The 17,721-nt window shown below is 35.2% G+C and overlaps 1 protein-coding gene across 1 annotated transcript; it reads left to right on the top strand.

The window, feature by feature from the left end:
- The first annotated feature begins 1,084 nt into the window (after window positions 1-1,084).
- On the top strand, window positions 1,085-14,543 carry meox1 (mesenchyme homeobox 1). Its single transcript, XM_062057518.1, has 3 exons — window positions 1,085-1,751; window positions 12,838-13,041; window positions 14,407-14,543. Exons 1-3 carry the CDS (start codon window positions 1,295-1,297, stop codon window positions 14,541-14,543), a joined length of 798 nt encoding a protein of 265 aa, XP_061913502.1. The 5' UTR covers window positions 1,085-1,294.
- Window positions 14,544-17,721: the final 3,178 nt, after the last annotated feature.

The raw sequence follows: 17,721 nt of genomic DNA, 5'->3' as shown, positions 1-17,721 counted from the left end.
CTGTTGTGTGCTGTTGTGTGCTGTTGTTTGCTTGTGTGATGTTGTGTGCTTGTGTGCTTGTGTGCTTGTGTGCTGTTGTGTGCTGTTGTGTGCTGTTGTGTGCTGTTGTGTGCTTGTGTGCTGTTGTGTGCTGTTGTGTGCTGTTGTGTGCTTGTGTGCTGTTGTGTGCTTGTGTGCTGTTGTGTGCTGTTGTGTGCTTGTGTGCTGTTGTGTGCTTGTGTGCTGTTGTGTGCTGTTGTGTGCTTGTGTGCTGTTGTGTGCTTGTGTGCTGTTGTGTGCTTGTGTGCTGTTGTGTGCTGTTGTGTGCTTGTGTGCTGTTGTGTGCTGTTGTGTGCTTGTGTGCTGTTGTGTGCTTATGTGCTGTTGTGTGCTTGTGTGCTGTTGTGTGCTGTTGTGGGCTTGTGTGCTGTTGTGTGCTTGTGTCGCCGCTAGCTCCTATTAGCCTTCGCCTAGCATGTGATAGCCTGACTATCATGTTGGAATGATGTGTTTATGTTTAGGATAGTCCGAGGGCCAATCACAAGCGGGACGTTGGACATCTCAGTTTTACAGTCATTTCTTGCAGCGTGCACTGGAGTGGAAGGCGGGTGGTGTGACGGATGGTGTGACGGGTGGTGTGACGGGTGGTGTGACGGATGGTGTGACGGATGGTGTGACGGATGGTGTGACGGATGGAGTGTTTTGGCCTGGCAACATGTGGCGGCGGCCAAGGAGAGCAAGAGGAAGCGTCCTCAATGAGACTTTGTGTTGCTGAGTTATGGCCCTGACATTCCAGAGCTGAGGAGGTCCAGTCCAGGTGCAGCTGAAGAAGACTTCTTGTGGACCAGACCAGGACCAGGACCAGGACCAGGTGTCAGAAAGGAGTCGGCAGACTTTAAAATGGCGGCGTCTGGAAAGAGCATTAGATCTCACATTTCCCCCCGTGATGATGCTACTGCAACATGTGGCCGGCTGGCCCCGCCCCCCAGGGGTCACGTTACAGCCCGTAAAGTCTTTCCCACCTAGGAGGAGGAGGGCCGGCTCCTGGAGGATGTGAAAAGAGTCGGCCGGCCAGCGAGCCCAGCAGTCAGCCAGCTCAGCCAGGTTGTTTACACACAGTGTGGGGACCAGGACCAGGACCAGGACCAGGACCAGGACCAGGACCAGGAGCAGGACCAGGACCAGGACTAGGACCAGGACCAGGACCAGGACCAGGAGGAGAGCGCCAGGAGCCAGGAGCCAGGAGCCAGGAGGCGGCAGCGGGCATCCATCCTCCCGCTGATGATCAGCGACCTTCAGCAGCCTAACTTGTGTCATGGAGCAGCCGGCCAGCAGCTGCATGAGGAGCGCCCACCCGGGCAGCCCCATCTGGGGGTGCATGAGGAACCCAGCGGGCCCCAGCCTGCAGTCGCCCTACCAGCAGGCCCCCTTCTCCCTGCACCAGAAGCCTGACTTCTTGGCCTACACGGACTTCTCCGGCTCCTGCCTGGTGCCGCACGCCGCCTACCCGCGTGACGACAGACTCTACCCGGAGAGCCCGGGCCCCTACCAGAGGCCCGAGTGGCACTTCAACCCCTGCCAGACCAGGGCCCGGGCCCCTGAGGCCTGCCCGCCCGTGGCCGCACCCGCGGCCGGCGTAGAGGTGGCGGGGCCCCAGATGGACAGTGTGGGGGCCGCGCCCGGGGGCCCCGAGGGGGAATACTCACCCCAGAGCGTGACCTCGCCCGACTCCGACAAGAAGAGCGCCAACAAGAGGAAGAGAGAGGTCACAGGTCAGATTTATGGAAATAATACTTTTGATTATTCATGCTAGTAATAATATATATATTATTAAATATCAAATATTATGTATGTATATATGTACATACTGTATATAAACACTTACACACACACACACACACACACACATACATACATATACATATATATATATATATATATATATATATATATATATATATATATATATATATATATACATATGTATGTATATATATATATATATATATATATATATATATATATATATATATATATATATATATATATATATATATATATATCACATATATGTATATATATATATACATATATATATATATATATACATATATGTGATATATATATCACATATATATATATATATGTATATATATATATACATATATGTGATATATATATCACATATATATATATATATGTATATATATATATATATATATATATATATATATATATATATATATATATTTGGATGTATGTGTATATACGTGTATATGTATGTATATATGTTGTATGCATGTGCAGTGTATATATGTGAATACATGTGTGTGTATACATGTCGATATATATGTATGTTTATATGTATATATGCATACATATATACATATGTATATATACATATGTGATATATATAAATATATATATATATATATATATATATATATATATATATATATATATATTATATATATATGTATATATATGTGATATATATTGATATTGATATATATATATATATCACATATGTATATATATATATATATATTTATGTATATCACATATGTATATATATATATATATATATATATATATATATATATATATATATATATATATATATATATATATGTATATATATATATATATATGTATATATATATATATATATATATATATATATATATATATATATATATATATATATATATATATATATATATATATATATATATTTATGTATATATTTATGTATATCACATATGTATATATATATATAAATATGTATATATATATATATATATATATATCACATATGTATATATATATACATATATATATATTTATATATATCACATAAGTATATATATATATATATATATATATATATATATATATATATATATCACATATGTATATATATATACATATATACATATATTTATGTATATCACATATGTATATATATATATATATATATATATATATATATATATATATATATATATATATATATATATATATATATATATATATATATATATATATATATATATATATATATATATACATATATACATATATATGTATGTATGTATTAAAGTGTATATATATATATATATATATATATATATATATATATATATATATATATATATATATATATATATATGTATATATATATATATATATATATATATATATATATATATATATATATATATATATATATATATATATATATATATATATATATTAGGGCTGCAACTAACGATTAATTTGATAATCGGTTAATCTGTCGATTATTACTTCGATTAATCAATTAATAATCGGATAAAAGAGATAAACTACATTTCTATCCTTTCCAGTATTTTATTTTAAAAAAAACAGCATAATGGCACCGTACTTATTTTGATTATTGTTTCTCAGCTGTTTGTAAATGTTGCAGTTTATAAATAAAGAATTATTAAAAAAAAAAATATATATATATATATATATATAATTTCTTTTTTAAAAAGCCTCTGCGCATGCGCGTTACATAGATCCAACGAATCGATGACTAAATTAATCAGCAACTATTTTTATAATCGATTTTAATCGATTTAATCGATTAGTTGTTGCAGCCCTAATATATATATATATATATATATATATATATATATATATATATATATATATATATATATATATATATATATATATATATATATATATATATATATATATATATATATACCTTCCTAGTCACGTCCGTTGTGTCCTTGGGCAAGACACTTCACCCTTTGCTCCTGATGGCTGCTGGTTAGCGCCTTGCATGGCAGCTCCCGCCATCAGTGTGTGAATGTGTGTGTGAATGGGTAAATGTGGAAATACTGTCAAAGCGCTTTGAGTACCTTGAAGGTAGAAAAGCGCTATACAAGTATAACCCATTTATCATTTATTTATATATATATATATATATGTATGCATATATAGATATGAACATACATATATATCGACATGTATACACACACATATATTCACATATATACACTGCACATACATACAACATATATACACATACATGTATACATACATATACACAACATGTACTACACACTCATTGATGATTTATATGTGTAGTGTGTAAATGATGTGTGAAAAATGTGCACTATTGTGTTGTTCTTGTGCACAAACATAATTTGCAATAGTGTTGACAATAATAAATCATCAATGAGTGTGTAGTACATGTTGTGTAGTACATGTTGTGTAGTACATGTTGTGTAGTACATGTTGTGTAGTACATGTGGTGTAGTACATGTGGTGTAGTACATGTTGTGTAGTACATGTGGTGTAGTACATGTGGTGTAGTACATGTTGTGTAGTACATGTAGTGTAGTACATGTTGTGTAGTCCATGTAGTGTAGTACATGTTGTGTAGTACATGTTGTGTAATGAAACATAAAAGTTACATTTAGAGTGTGATGAAGTTCATTAAAGCTGATTCAGCACAATCTCATAATGCAAGTTCAAAGCACCTGTGTACTATTTATGAATATGACTATTTATCAATATTACTATTTATGAATATTACTATTTATGAATATGACTATTTATCAATATTACTATTTATGAATATTACTATTTATGAATATGACTATTTATCAATATTACTATTTATCAATATTACTATTTATGAATATGACTATTTATCAATATTACTATTTATGGATATTACTATTTATCAATATTACTATTTATCAATATTACTATTTATCAATATTACTGTTTATGAATATGACTATTTATCAATATTACTGTTTATGAATATGACTATTTATCAATATTACTATTTATCAATATTACTATTTATGAATATTACTATTTATGAATATGACTATTTATCAATATTACTATTTATCAATATTACTATTTATGAATATTACTATGTATGAATATGACTATTTATCAATATGACTATTTATGAATATTACTAACACTAATTGTGTTCTGTGAGATGGTTTTACTGCAGGCTGGTAACAGCGATCGCTTTGAAGGAGGGTCATAGACGGAATTTTTGCCTCGTATAAAAACATTGAGGTTTTTGCCTCTATCTGTGGTAGATATTTAACTAGTGGTCTACATCAGAAATTGTTTTGGTCCAGGGTCTTAAGACCCTGGAAGGAGGGTATGTAGTAGAATTTCTGACCTTTTGACCTATATTTCTTGTCTTTTAAGAATGTCCGCTCATTTTCAATTCTCTTGTATTTTGTGCCATTGAATGGACCAGTCGTGGGACAAAAGTGAATATTAAGTCGTGCCAACCAGTCTACAGAATGTGTTGACTGTCTAAAGGATTCCAGTTGTTATGGAACAGATAGGGAAAACAACAAGACATTGACGCACTAGATAAGAAACAATGACGCACAAGAGACATATAAAAAATGGCAGAAGACCGGAACTCGACAGTCATTTTGGCTTGTGTGTGTCTTGTTTACTCCGGAGTAACATGTGGTCTGTCTGCACGGCCAACTTAATTCAACCTGCACTTCTGATAATGGGTAAATAAGTTTGTTGTACTAAACTACTTTTGTTGCCTGTTTAAGCTTCGGACAATCCACTACAGTTGACTGTGTTGTTTTAGTGTAGTTGTTGACTGTGTTGTTTTACTGTAGTTGTTGACTGTGTTGTTTTAGTGTAGTTGTTGACTGTGTTGTTTTACTGTAGTTGTTGACTGTGTTGTTTTAGTGTAGTTGTTGACTGTGTTGTTTTAGTGTAGTTGTTGACGGTGTTGTTTTAGTGTAGTTGTTGACTGTGTTGTTTTACTGTAGTTGTTGACTGTGTTGTTTTAGTGTAGTTGTTGACTGTGTTGTTTTAGTGTAGTTGTTGACTGTGTTGTTTTACTGTAGTTGTTGACTGTGTTGTTTTAGTGTAGTTGTTGACTGTGTTGTTTTACTGTAGTTGTTGACTGTGTTGTTTTAGTGTAGTTGTTGACTGTGTTGTTTTAGTGTTGTTGTTGACGGTGTTGTTTTAGTGTAGTTGTTGACTGTGTTGTTTTACTGTAGTTGTTGACTGTGTTGTTTTAGTGTAGTTGTTGACTGTGTTGTTTTAGTGTAATTGTTGACTGTGTTGTTTTAGTGTAGTTGTTGACTGTGTTGTTTTAGTGTAGTTGTTGACTGTGTTGTTTTACTGTAGTTGTTGACTGTGCTGTTTTAGTGTAGTTGTTGACTGTGTTGTTTTACTGTAGTTGTTGACTGTGTTGTTTTAGTGTAGTTGTTGACTGTGTTGTTTTAGTGTAGTTGTTGACTGTGTTGTTTTACTGTAGTTGTTGACTGTGTTGTTTTACTGTAGTTGTTGACTGTGTTGTTTCAGTGTAGTTGTTGACTGTGTTGTTTTAGTGTAGTTGTTGACTGTGTTGTTTTACTGTAGTTGTTGAATGTGTTGTTTTACTGTAGTTGTTGACTGTGTTGTTTTAGTGTAGTTGTTGACTGTGTTGTTTTACTGTAGTTGTTGACTGTGTTGTTTCAGTGTAGTTGTTGACTGTGTTGTTTCAGTGTAGTTGTTGACTGTGTTGTTTTAGTGTAGTTGTTGACTGTGTAGTTTTAGTGTAGTTGTTGACTGTATTTTTTTGTGTAGTTGTTGACTGTGTTGTTTTAGTGTAGTTGTTGACTGTGTTGTTTTACTGTAGTTGTTGACTGTGTTGTTTTAGTGTAGTTGTTGACTGTGATGTTTTAGTGTAGTTGTTGACTGTGTTGTTTTAGTGTAGTTGTTGACCGTGTTGTTTTAGTGTAGTTGTTGACTGTGATGTTTTAGTGTAGTTGTTGACTGTGTTGTTTTAGTGTAGTTGTTGACTGTGTTGTTTTAGTGTAGTTGTTGACTGTGTTGTTTTAGTGTAGTTGTTGAATGTGTTGTTTTACTGTAGTTGTTGACTGTGTTGTTTTAGTGTAGTTGTTGACTGTGTTGTTTTACTGTAGTTGTTGACTGTGTTGTTTTAGTGTAGTTATTGACTGTGTTATTTTAGTGTAGTTGTTGACTATGTTGTTTTAGTGTAGTTGTTGACTGTGTTGTTTTAGTGTAGTTGTTGACTGTGTTGTTTTAGTGTAGTTGTTGACTGTGTTGTTTTAGTGTAGTTGTTGACTGTGTTGTTTTAGTGTAGTTGTTGACTGTGTTGTTTTAGTGTAGTTGTTGACTGTGTTGTTTTACTGTAGTTGTTGACTGTGTTGTTTTAGTGTAGTTGTTGACTGTGTTGTTTTAGTGTAGTTGTTGACTGTGTTGTTTTAGTGTAGTTGTTGACTGTGTTGTTTTAGTGTAGTTGTTGACTGTGTTGTTTTAGTGTAGTTGTTGACTGTGTCAGTGTAGTCTTCAATATTTAGTCACGGTCCATCAATTACTTGATCAATGAATCAAGTGATCAGATAAAGTTCATAGTCTCAATGCAGACTGAGTCTCTAGAGAAAAGTGCTATATAAATATACTTCACTTCACACACTTGAGGTAAAATAGTTGAAATCAACATTTCTTACCTTTTATTTACATTCGTTTATCTTTAATTGACCTTCTTTTATTACATTTATTTGACTTTTTATTCACCTTTTACCCTCTAGTAAACTTCTGCTACCTTTTATTTACCTTTTATTTATCTTATATTTAACTTTTAGTTACCTTTTATTTACCTTCATTTACCTTTTATTTACTTCTATTTACCTTTTATGGACCATATTTGACCTTTTTTTGTGACGATCTGTCACTTCATTTCTGTTTGTGCTTCTTTGTTTTGTGTTGACTTCCTGTCAGTGCTCTTATTTTCTTTCCATTTCCTGTTTGTCCCGCTGAGCGCTGCTTTTCCCCTCACCTGTGCCCCCGTGTGGCCCCTGTGTGGCCCCTGTGTTGCCCCTGTGTGGCCCCTGTGTGGGTCCTGTGTGGCCCCTGTGTGGGCCCTGTGTGGCCCCCTGTGTGGCCCCCTGTGTTGCCCCTGTGTGGCCCCTGTGTGGGCCCTGTGTTGCCCCTGTGTGGCCCCTGTGTGGCCCCTGTGTGGGTCCTGTGTGGCCCCTGTGTGGGCTCTGTGTGGCCCCCTGTGTTGCCCCTGTTTGGCCCCTGTGTGACCCCCTGTGTTGCCCCTGTGTGGCCCCTGTGTGGCCCCTGTGTGGCTCCTGGACAACATGCACACATGGACCAAGACAAAGTCCCCCAACAGTGTTCTAGTGGCAGACACTGGGGGAGTGACACCTTGTTTAGTAAGAGAGGAGTACACTGGGGGAGTGACACCTTGTTTTGTAAGAGAGGAGTACACTGGGGGAGTGACACCTTGTTTTGTAAGAGAGGAGTACACTGGGGGAGTGACACCTTGTTTAGTAAGAGAGGAGTACACTGGGGGAGTGACACCTTGTTTAGTAAGAGAGGAGTACACTGGGGGAGTGACACCTTGTTTAGTAAGAGAGGCGTGTGATCATGTTGATCATGTTTATCATATTTTTCATATTTATCATATTTTTCATGTTTATCATGTTTATCATGTTTATAATGTTTATCATATTTATCATATTTGTCATGTTTATCATGTTTATCATGTTTATCACGTTTGTTATGTTTATCATGTTTATCATGTTTGTCATGTTTATCATGTTTGTCTTTTTTAAAATGTTTATCATGTTTATAATTTTTGTCATGTTTGTCATGTTTATCATATTTGTCATATTTGTCATGTTTATCATTTTTATAATGTTTATCATGTTTATAATTTTTGTCATGTTTGTCATGTTTGTCATGATTATCATATTTGTCATATTTGTCATGTCTATCTTGTTTATCATGTTTATCACGTTTGTCATGTTTATCATGTTTGTCATGTTTATCATGTTTATATTGTTTATCATGTTTGTCATGTTTATCATGTTTATCATGTTTATCATGTTTGTCATGTTTATCATGTTTATCATGTTTATCATGTTTATCACCTTTGTCATGTGTATCATGTTTATCATGTTTATAATGTTTATCATATTTTTCATATTTATCATATTTTTCATGTTTATCATGTTTATCATGTTTATAATGTTTATCATATTTATCATATTTGTCATGTTTATCATGTTTATCATGTTTATCACGTTTGTTATGTTTATCATGTTTATCATGTTTGTCATGTTTATCATGTTTATCATATTTGTCATGTTTGTCATGTTTATCGTGTTTGTCATTTTTACAATGTTAATCATGTTTATAATTTTTGTCATGTTTGTCATGTTTATCATATTTGTCATATTTGTCATGTTTATCATTTTTATAATGTTTATCATGTTTATAATTTTTGTCATGTTTATCATTTTTACCATGTTTGTCATGTTTATCATGTTTGTCATGTTTTTAATGTTTATTATTTTTATCATTTTTGTCATGTTTATCATGTTTGTCACGTTTATCATGTTTATCATGTTTATCATTTGTATCATTTTTATCATGTTTATCATGTTTGTCATGTTTATCATGTTTGTCATGTTTATCATGTTTACATTTTTTATCATTTTTATCATGTTTATCATGTTTGTCATGTTTGTCATGTTTGTCATGTTTAAAATTGTTATCATTTTTGTCATGTTTGTCATGTTTATAAATATTGTTTATGTTTTATGCCCTTTCATGTCAAAGAAAACATAATTTTTTGTACGGCAAAACCACAAAAAAAATGTCTCCAAAATAATGTCAAATTGGAGCTGGAAATTGAAATGTGTCAATCATTCACAATGAAGAATCAATGAATTATTTCATTAAAAATTTCCAGCTTTTCATTCATTATTTTTTGAGCAACGACAGTTGGAAACAAAATCCCACTAAAAGTGTCAGGATCCAAAACTCATAAAAGTGTTCAACTTACATTTATTTTCTTTACTTTCAACTCCTAAGTCTCCACATCAAGCTTTTATGTTTTTGTTCTTTGTTGTATGCTCTACTTCATGAATGAAAACTAACAGAAAATAAGCAACATTTCAAAGTGTAATATTGAAGTCCATCATTCATAACAACAACATTCATTATTATCATTATTATTGAAGTCCATCATTCATAACAACATTCATTATTATCATTATTATTGAAGTCCATCATTCATAACAACATTCATTATTATCATTATTATTGAAGTCCATCATTCATAAAAACATTCATTATTATCATTATTATTGAAGTCCATCATTCATAACAACATTGATTATTATCATTATTATTGAAGTCCATCATTCATAACAACAACATTCATTATTATAATTATTATTGAAGTCCATCATTCATAAAAACAACATTGATTATTATCATTATTATTGAAGTCCATCATTCATAACAACAACATTCATTATTATCATTATTATTGAAGTCCATCATTCATAAAAACAACATTCATTATTATCATTATTATTGAAGTCCATCATTCATAACAACAACATTCATTATTATCATTATTATTAAAGTCCACCATTCATAACAACATTCATTATTATCATTATTATTGAAATGCATCATTCATAACAACAACATTGATTATTATCATTATTATTGAAGTCCATCATTCATAACAACAACATTGATTATTATCATTATTATTGAAGTCCATCATTCATAACAACAACATTCATTATTATCATTATTATTGAAGTCCGTCATTCATAACAACAACATTCATTATTATCATTATTATTGAAGTCCATCATTCATAACAACAACATTCATTATTATCATTATTATTAAAGTCCATCATTCATAACAACAACATTAATTATTATAATTATTATTGAAGTCCATCATTCATAAAAACAACATTGATTATTATCATTATTATTGAAGTCCATCATTCATAACAACAACATTCATTATTATCATTATTATTGAAGTCCATCATTCATAAAAACAACATTCATTATTATCATTATTATTGAAGTCCATCATTCATAACAACAACATTCATTATTATCATTATTATTAAAGTCCATCATTCATAACAACATTCATTATTATCATTATTATTGAAATGCATCATTCATAACAACAACATTGATTATTATCATTATTATTGAAGTCCATCATTCATAACAACAACATTCATTATTATCATTATTATTGAAGTCTATCATTCATAACAACAACATTCATTATTATCATTATTATTGAAGTCCATCATTCATAACAACAACATTCATTATTATCATTATTATTGAAGTCCATCATTTATAACAACAACATTCATTATTATAATTATTATTGAAGTCCATCATTCATAAAAACAACATTGATTATTATCATTATTATTGAAGTCCATCATTCATAAAAACAACATTCATTATTATCATTATTATTGAAGTCCATCATTCATAACAACAACATTCATTATTATCATTATTATTGAAGTCCATCATTCATAAAAACAACATTCATTATTATCATTATTATTGAAGTCCATCATTCATAACAACAACATTCATTATTATCATTATTATTAAAGTCCATCATTCATAACAACATTCATTATTATCATTATTATTGAAATGCATCATTCATAACAACAACATTGATTATTATCATTATTATTGAAGTCCATCATTCATAACAACAACATTCATTATTATCATTATTATTGAAGTCCATCATTCATAACAACATTCATTATTATCATTATTATTGAAGTCCATCATTCATAGCAACAACATTCATTATTATCATTATTATTGAAGTCCATCATGCATAACAACAACATTCATTATTATCATTATTATTAAAGTCCATCATTCATAACAACATTCATTATTATAATTATTATTGAAATGCATCATTCATAACAACAACATTGATTATTATCATTATTATTGAAGTCCATCATTCATAACAACAACATTCATTATTATCATTATTATTGAAGTCCATCATTCATAACAACAACATTGATTATTATCATTATTATTGAAGTCCATCATTCATAACAACAACATTGATTATTATCATTATTATTGAAGTCCATCATTCATAACAACAACATTGATTATTATCATTATTATTGAAGTCCATCATTCATAACAACAACATTGATTATTATCATTATTATTGAAGTCCATCATTCATAACAACAACATTCATTATTATTATTATTATTGAAGTCCATCATTCATAACAACAACATTGATTATTATCATTATTATTGAAGTCCATCATTCATAACAACAACATTGATTATTATCATTATTATTGAAGTCCATCATTCATAACAACAACATTGATTATTATCATTATTATTGAAGTCCATCATTCATAACAACAACATTGATTATTATCATTATTATTGAAGTCCATCATTCATAACAACAACATTCATTATTATTATTATTATTGAAGTCCATCATTCATAACAACAACATTCATTATTATCATTATTATTGAAGTCCATCATTCATAACAACAACATTGATTATTATCATTATTATTGAAGTCCATCATTCATAACAACAACATTGATTATTATCATTATTATTGAAGTCCATCATTCATAACAACAACATTGATTATTATCATTATTATTGAAGTCCATCATTCATAACAACAACATTCATTATTATTATTATTATTGAAGTCCATCATTCATAACAACAACATTCATTATTATCATTATTATTGAAGTCCATCATTCATAACAACAACATTGATTATTACTTTTCAAGCAATGACCATTTCAAGACAAAACTGCAGCTTAGAGGCAACATTTTATTTCTCTTTTTTTGCACTTCTTCATGTTTCCTTGTGGTAACATTTTGTCACAACGTGCTGCATTCAGCTGTGGGCCCCGGGGCCCCCACTTTGGACCCCCTTGTAACGCTGCCATGTGTTCCTGGGGAATGTCTGCAGACACGCCGGAGTCGGGCTTGAAGGCGGAGTCTAACTGCAAGGCCAGGAAGGAGCGCACGGCCTTCACCAAGGAGCAGCTGAGGGAGCTGGAGGCGGAGTTTACACACCACAACTACCTGACCCGCCTCCGCCGCTACGAGATCGCCGTCAACCTGGACCTCACCGAGAGACAGGTACGCCTCCACCTCAGCCTTCATTCTTGTGGTCCAATCAGGACCACTCCTTCCAAAGACTCCTCAAATACTTAGTCTGCTTCTTGTGGACCAAGGAGTGGACTCTCATGTCACCTCAAATACTTAGTCTGCTTCTTGTGGACCAAGGAGTGGACTCTCATGTCACCTCAAATACTTAGTCTGCTTCTTGCGGACCAAGGAGTGGACTCTCATGTCACCTCAAATACTTAGTCTGCTTCTTGTGGACCAAGGAGTGGACTCTCATGTCACCTCAAATACTTAGTCTGCTTCTTGTGGACCAAGGAATGGACTCTCATGTCACCTCAAATACTTAGTCTGGTTCTTGTGGACCAAGGAGTGGACTCTCATGTCACCTCAAATACTTAGTCTGCTTCTTGTGGACCAAGGAATGGACTCTCATGTCACCTCAAATACTTAGTCTGGTTCTTGTGGACCAAGGAGTGGACTCTCATGTCACCTCAAATACTTAGTCTGCTTCTTGTGGACCAAGGAGTGGACTCTCATGTCACCTCAAATACTTAGTCTGCTTCTTGTGGACCAAGGAGTGGACTCTCATGTCACCTCAAATACTTAGTCTGCTTCTTGTGGACCAAGGAGTGGACTCTCATGTCACCTCAAATACTTAGTCTGGTTCTTGTGGACCAAGGAGTGGACTCTCATGTCACCTCAAATACTTAGTCTGCTTCTTGTGGACCAAGGAGTGGACTCTCATGTCACCTCAAATACTTAGTCTGCTTCTTGTGGACCAAGGAATGGACTCTCATGTCACCTCAAATACTTAGTCTGCTTCTTGTGGACCAAGGAGTGGACTCTCATGTCACCTCAAATACTTAGTCTGCTTCTTGTGGACCAAGGAATGGACTCTCATGTCACCTCAAATACTTAATCTGGTTCTTGTGGACCAAGGAATGGACTCTCATGTAACCTCAAATACTTAGTCTGGTTCTTGTGTACCAAGGATTGGACTCTCATGTCACCTCAAATACTTAGTCTGCTTCTTGTGCACCAAGGATTGGACTCTCATGTCACCTCAAATACTTAGTCTGGTTCTTGTGTACCAAGGATTGGACTCTCATGTCACGTCAAATACTGAGTCTGGTTCTTGTGTACCAAGGAATGGACTCTCATGTCACCTCAAATACTTAGTCTGGTTCTTGTGGACCAAGGATTGGACTCTCATGTCACCTCAAATACTGAGTCTGCTTCTTGTGGACCAAGGATTGGACTCTCATGTCACCTCAAATACTGAGTCTGGTTCTTGTGTACCAAGGATTGGACTGTGGCCATGTGTGACATCATCCAAGAGTCCTTCCTAAAAGCCAAATGCCAATCAGCAGATGTTTTCTTGCGGTCTGGTCTGGTCTTGGCCCGCCAGACGTGAGGCGCGGGTGCGGGGGCGCGGGTGCGGGGGCGCTGTGGGCGGAGCCAGCGGTGACCACACGTGCCGCCGTCTGCTTCCTCAATCTACTCTCCAGACTCTCTGGCCAGGAGGACTTCCATCTTTGTCGCTAAGTGCGCCATGTCGGCTCCAGTTAGGATAGGTGTGTCCTAACCGTGGCCCGTGGACCAAGTGAGGCCCGCCTGTGTCTTCAGTTTGGTCCGCCAGTTAAGATAGGTGTGTCCTAACTGTGGCCCGTGGACCAAGTGAGGCCCGCCCGTGTCTCCAGTTTGGTCCGCCAGTTAGGATAGGTGTGTCCTAAGCGTGGCCCGTGGACCAAGTGAGGCCCGCCTGTGTCTCCAGTTTGGTCCGCCAGTTAGGATAGGTGTGTCCTAAGCGTGGCCCGTGGACCAAGTGAGGCCCGCCTGTGTCTCCAGTTTGGTCCGCCAGTTAGGATAGGTGTGTCCTAACTGTGGCCCGTGGACCAAGTGAGGCCCGCCTGTGTCTCCAGTTTGGTCCGCCAGTTAGGATAGGTGTGTCCTAACCGTGGCCCGTGGACCAAGTGAGGCCCGCCCGTGTCTTCAGTTTGGTCCGCCAGTTAGGATAGGTGTGTCCTAACTGTGGCCTGTGGACCAAGTGAGGCCCGCCCGTGTCTCCAGTTTGGTCCGCCAGTTAGGATAGGTGTGTCCTAAGCGTGGCCCGTGGACCAAGTGAGGCCCGCCTGTGTCTCCAGTTTGGTCCGCCAGTTAGGATATGTGTGTCCTAAGCGTGGCCCGTGGACCAAGTGAGGCCCGCCTGTGTCTCCAGTTTGGTCCGCCAGTTAGGATAGGTGTGTCCTAACCGTGGCCCGTGGACCAAGTGAGGCCCGCCCGTGTCTTCGGTTTGGTCCGCCAGTTAGGATAGGTGTGTCCTAACCGTGGCCCGTGGACCAAGTGAGGCCCGCCCGTGTCTTCAGTTTGGTCCGCCAGTTAGGATAGGTGTGTCCTAACCGTGGCCTGTGGACCAAGTGAGGCCCGCCCGTGTCTTTAGTTTGGTCCGCCAGTTAGGATAGGTGTGTCCTAACCGTGGCCTGTGGACCAAGTGAGGCCCGCCCATGTCTTCAGTTTGGTCCGCCAGTTAGGATAGGTGTGTCCTAAGCGTGGCCTGTGGACCAAGTGAGGCCCGCCTGTGTCTTCAGTTTGGTCCGCCAGTTAGGATAGGTGTGTCCTAACCGTGGCCTGTGGACCAAGTGAGGCCCGCCCGTGTCTCCAGTTTGGTCCGCCAGTTAGGATAGGTGTGTCCTAACCGTGGCCTGTGGACCAAGTGAGGCCCGCCCGTGTCTCCAGTTTGGTCCGCCAGTTAGGATAGGTGTGTCCTAACCGTGGCCCGTGGACCAAGTGAGAAGCGCCCGTGTCTCCAGTTTGGTCCGCCAGTTAGGATAGGTTGTTTATCATGTTCATCATGTTGATCATGTTTGTCATGTTTATCATTTTTATCATGTTTATCATGGTTATCATGTTTATCATGTTTATCATGTTTATCGTGTTATCATATTTATCATATTTATCATGTTTATCATGTTCATCACGTTGATCATGTTTATCATGTTTATCATTTTTATCGTGTTATCATATTTATCATGTTTATCATGTTTATCACGTTTATCATGTTTGTCATGTTTATCATTTTTATCATGTTTATCATGTTTATCGTGTTATCATATTTATCATGTTTATCATGTTTATCATGTTTATCATGTTTATCACGTTTATCATGTTTGTCATGTTTATCATTTTTATCATGTTTATCATGTTTATCGTGTTATCATATTTATCATGTTTATCATGTTTATCATGTTTATCGTGTTATCATATTTAGCATGTTTATCATTTTTATCATATGTATCATGTTTATCATGTTTATCATATTTATCATGTTTATCATGTTTATAATGTTTATCATATTTATCATGTTTATCATGTTTACCATGTTTATCATGTTTATCATTTTTATCATGTTTATCATGTTTATCGTGTTATCATATTTATCATGTTTATCGTGTTATCATATTTATCATTTTTATTATGTTTATCGTGTTATCATATTTATCATGTTTATCATTTTTATCATATGTATCATGTTTATCATGTTTATCATGTTTATCATATTTATCATGTTTATCATGTTTATCATGTTTATCATATTTATCATGTTTATCATGTTTATCATGTTTATCATGTTTATCATTTTTATCATGTTTATCATGTTTATCGTGTTATCATATTTAGCATGTTTATCGTGTTATCATATTTATCATGTTTATCATGTTTATCATGTTTATCATTTTCATCATATTTATCATGTTTATCATGTTTATCATGTTGATCATATTTATCATGTTTATCATGTTTATCATGTTTATCATATTTATCATGTTTATCATGTTTATCGTGTTATCATATTTATCATGTTTATCGTGTTATCATATTTATCATGTTTATCATGTTTATCATGTTTATAATTTTTTATCATATTTATCATGTTTATCATGTTGATCATGTTGATCATATTTATCATGTTTATCATGTTTATCATGTTTATCATGTTTATCATGTTTATCATTTTTATCATATTTATCATGTTTATCATATTTATCATGTTTATCATGTTTATCATGTTTATCATGTTTATCTCATGTCACCTCAAATACTTAGTCTGGTTCAATTTGAAATGTGGACTCGTCAGACCACAGAACACTTTTCCACTTTGTATCAGTCCATCTTAGATGAGCTCAGGCCCAGCGAAGCCGACGGCGTTTCTGGGTGTTGTTGATAAACGGTTTTCGCCTTGCATAGGAGAGTTTGACCTTGCACTTACAGATGTAGCGACCAACTGTAGTTACTGACAGTGGCTTTCTGAAGTGTTCCTGAGCCCATGTGGTGATATCCTTTACACACACTTGTTGATGCAGTACAGCCTGAGGGATGGAAGGTCACGGGCTTAGCTGCTTACCTGCAGTGATTTCTCCACATTCTCTTTGATGATATTACGGAGTGTAGATGGTGAAATCCCTCCATTCCTTGCAATAGCTGCTTGAGAAAGGTTGTTCTTAAACTGTTCAACAATTTGCTCAGGCATTTGTTGACAAAGTGGTGACCCTCGCCCCATCCTTGTTTGTGAATGACTGAGCATTTCATGGAATCTACTTTTATAGCCAATCATGGCACCCACCTGTTCCCAATTAGCCTGCTCACCTGTGGGATGTTCCAAATAAGTGTTTGATGAGCATTCCTCAACTTTATCAGTATTTATTGCCACCTTTCACAACTTCTT

Source organism: Entelurus aequoreus, linkage group LG08 (assembly GCF_033978785.1).
Source record: "Entelurus aequoreus isolate RoL-2023_Sb linkage group LG08, RoL_Eaeq_v1.1, whole genome shotgun sequence".
In the NCBI taxonomy this organism is placed as follows: domain Eukaryota; kingdom Metazoa; phylum Chordata; class Actinopteri; order Syngnathiformes; family Syngnathidae; genus Entelurus; species Entelurus aequoreus.
The sequence above is the reverse complement of the archived record's forward strand: the minus strand, read 5'-3'. Positions and strand labels throughout refer to the sequence as shown.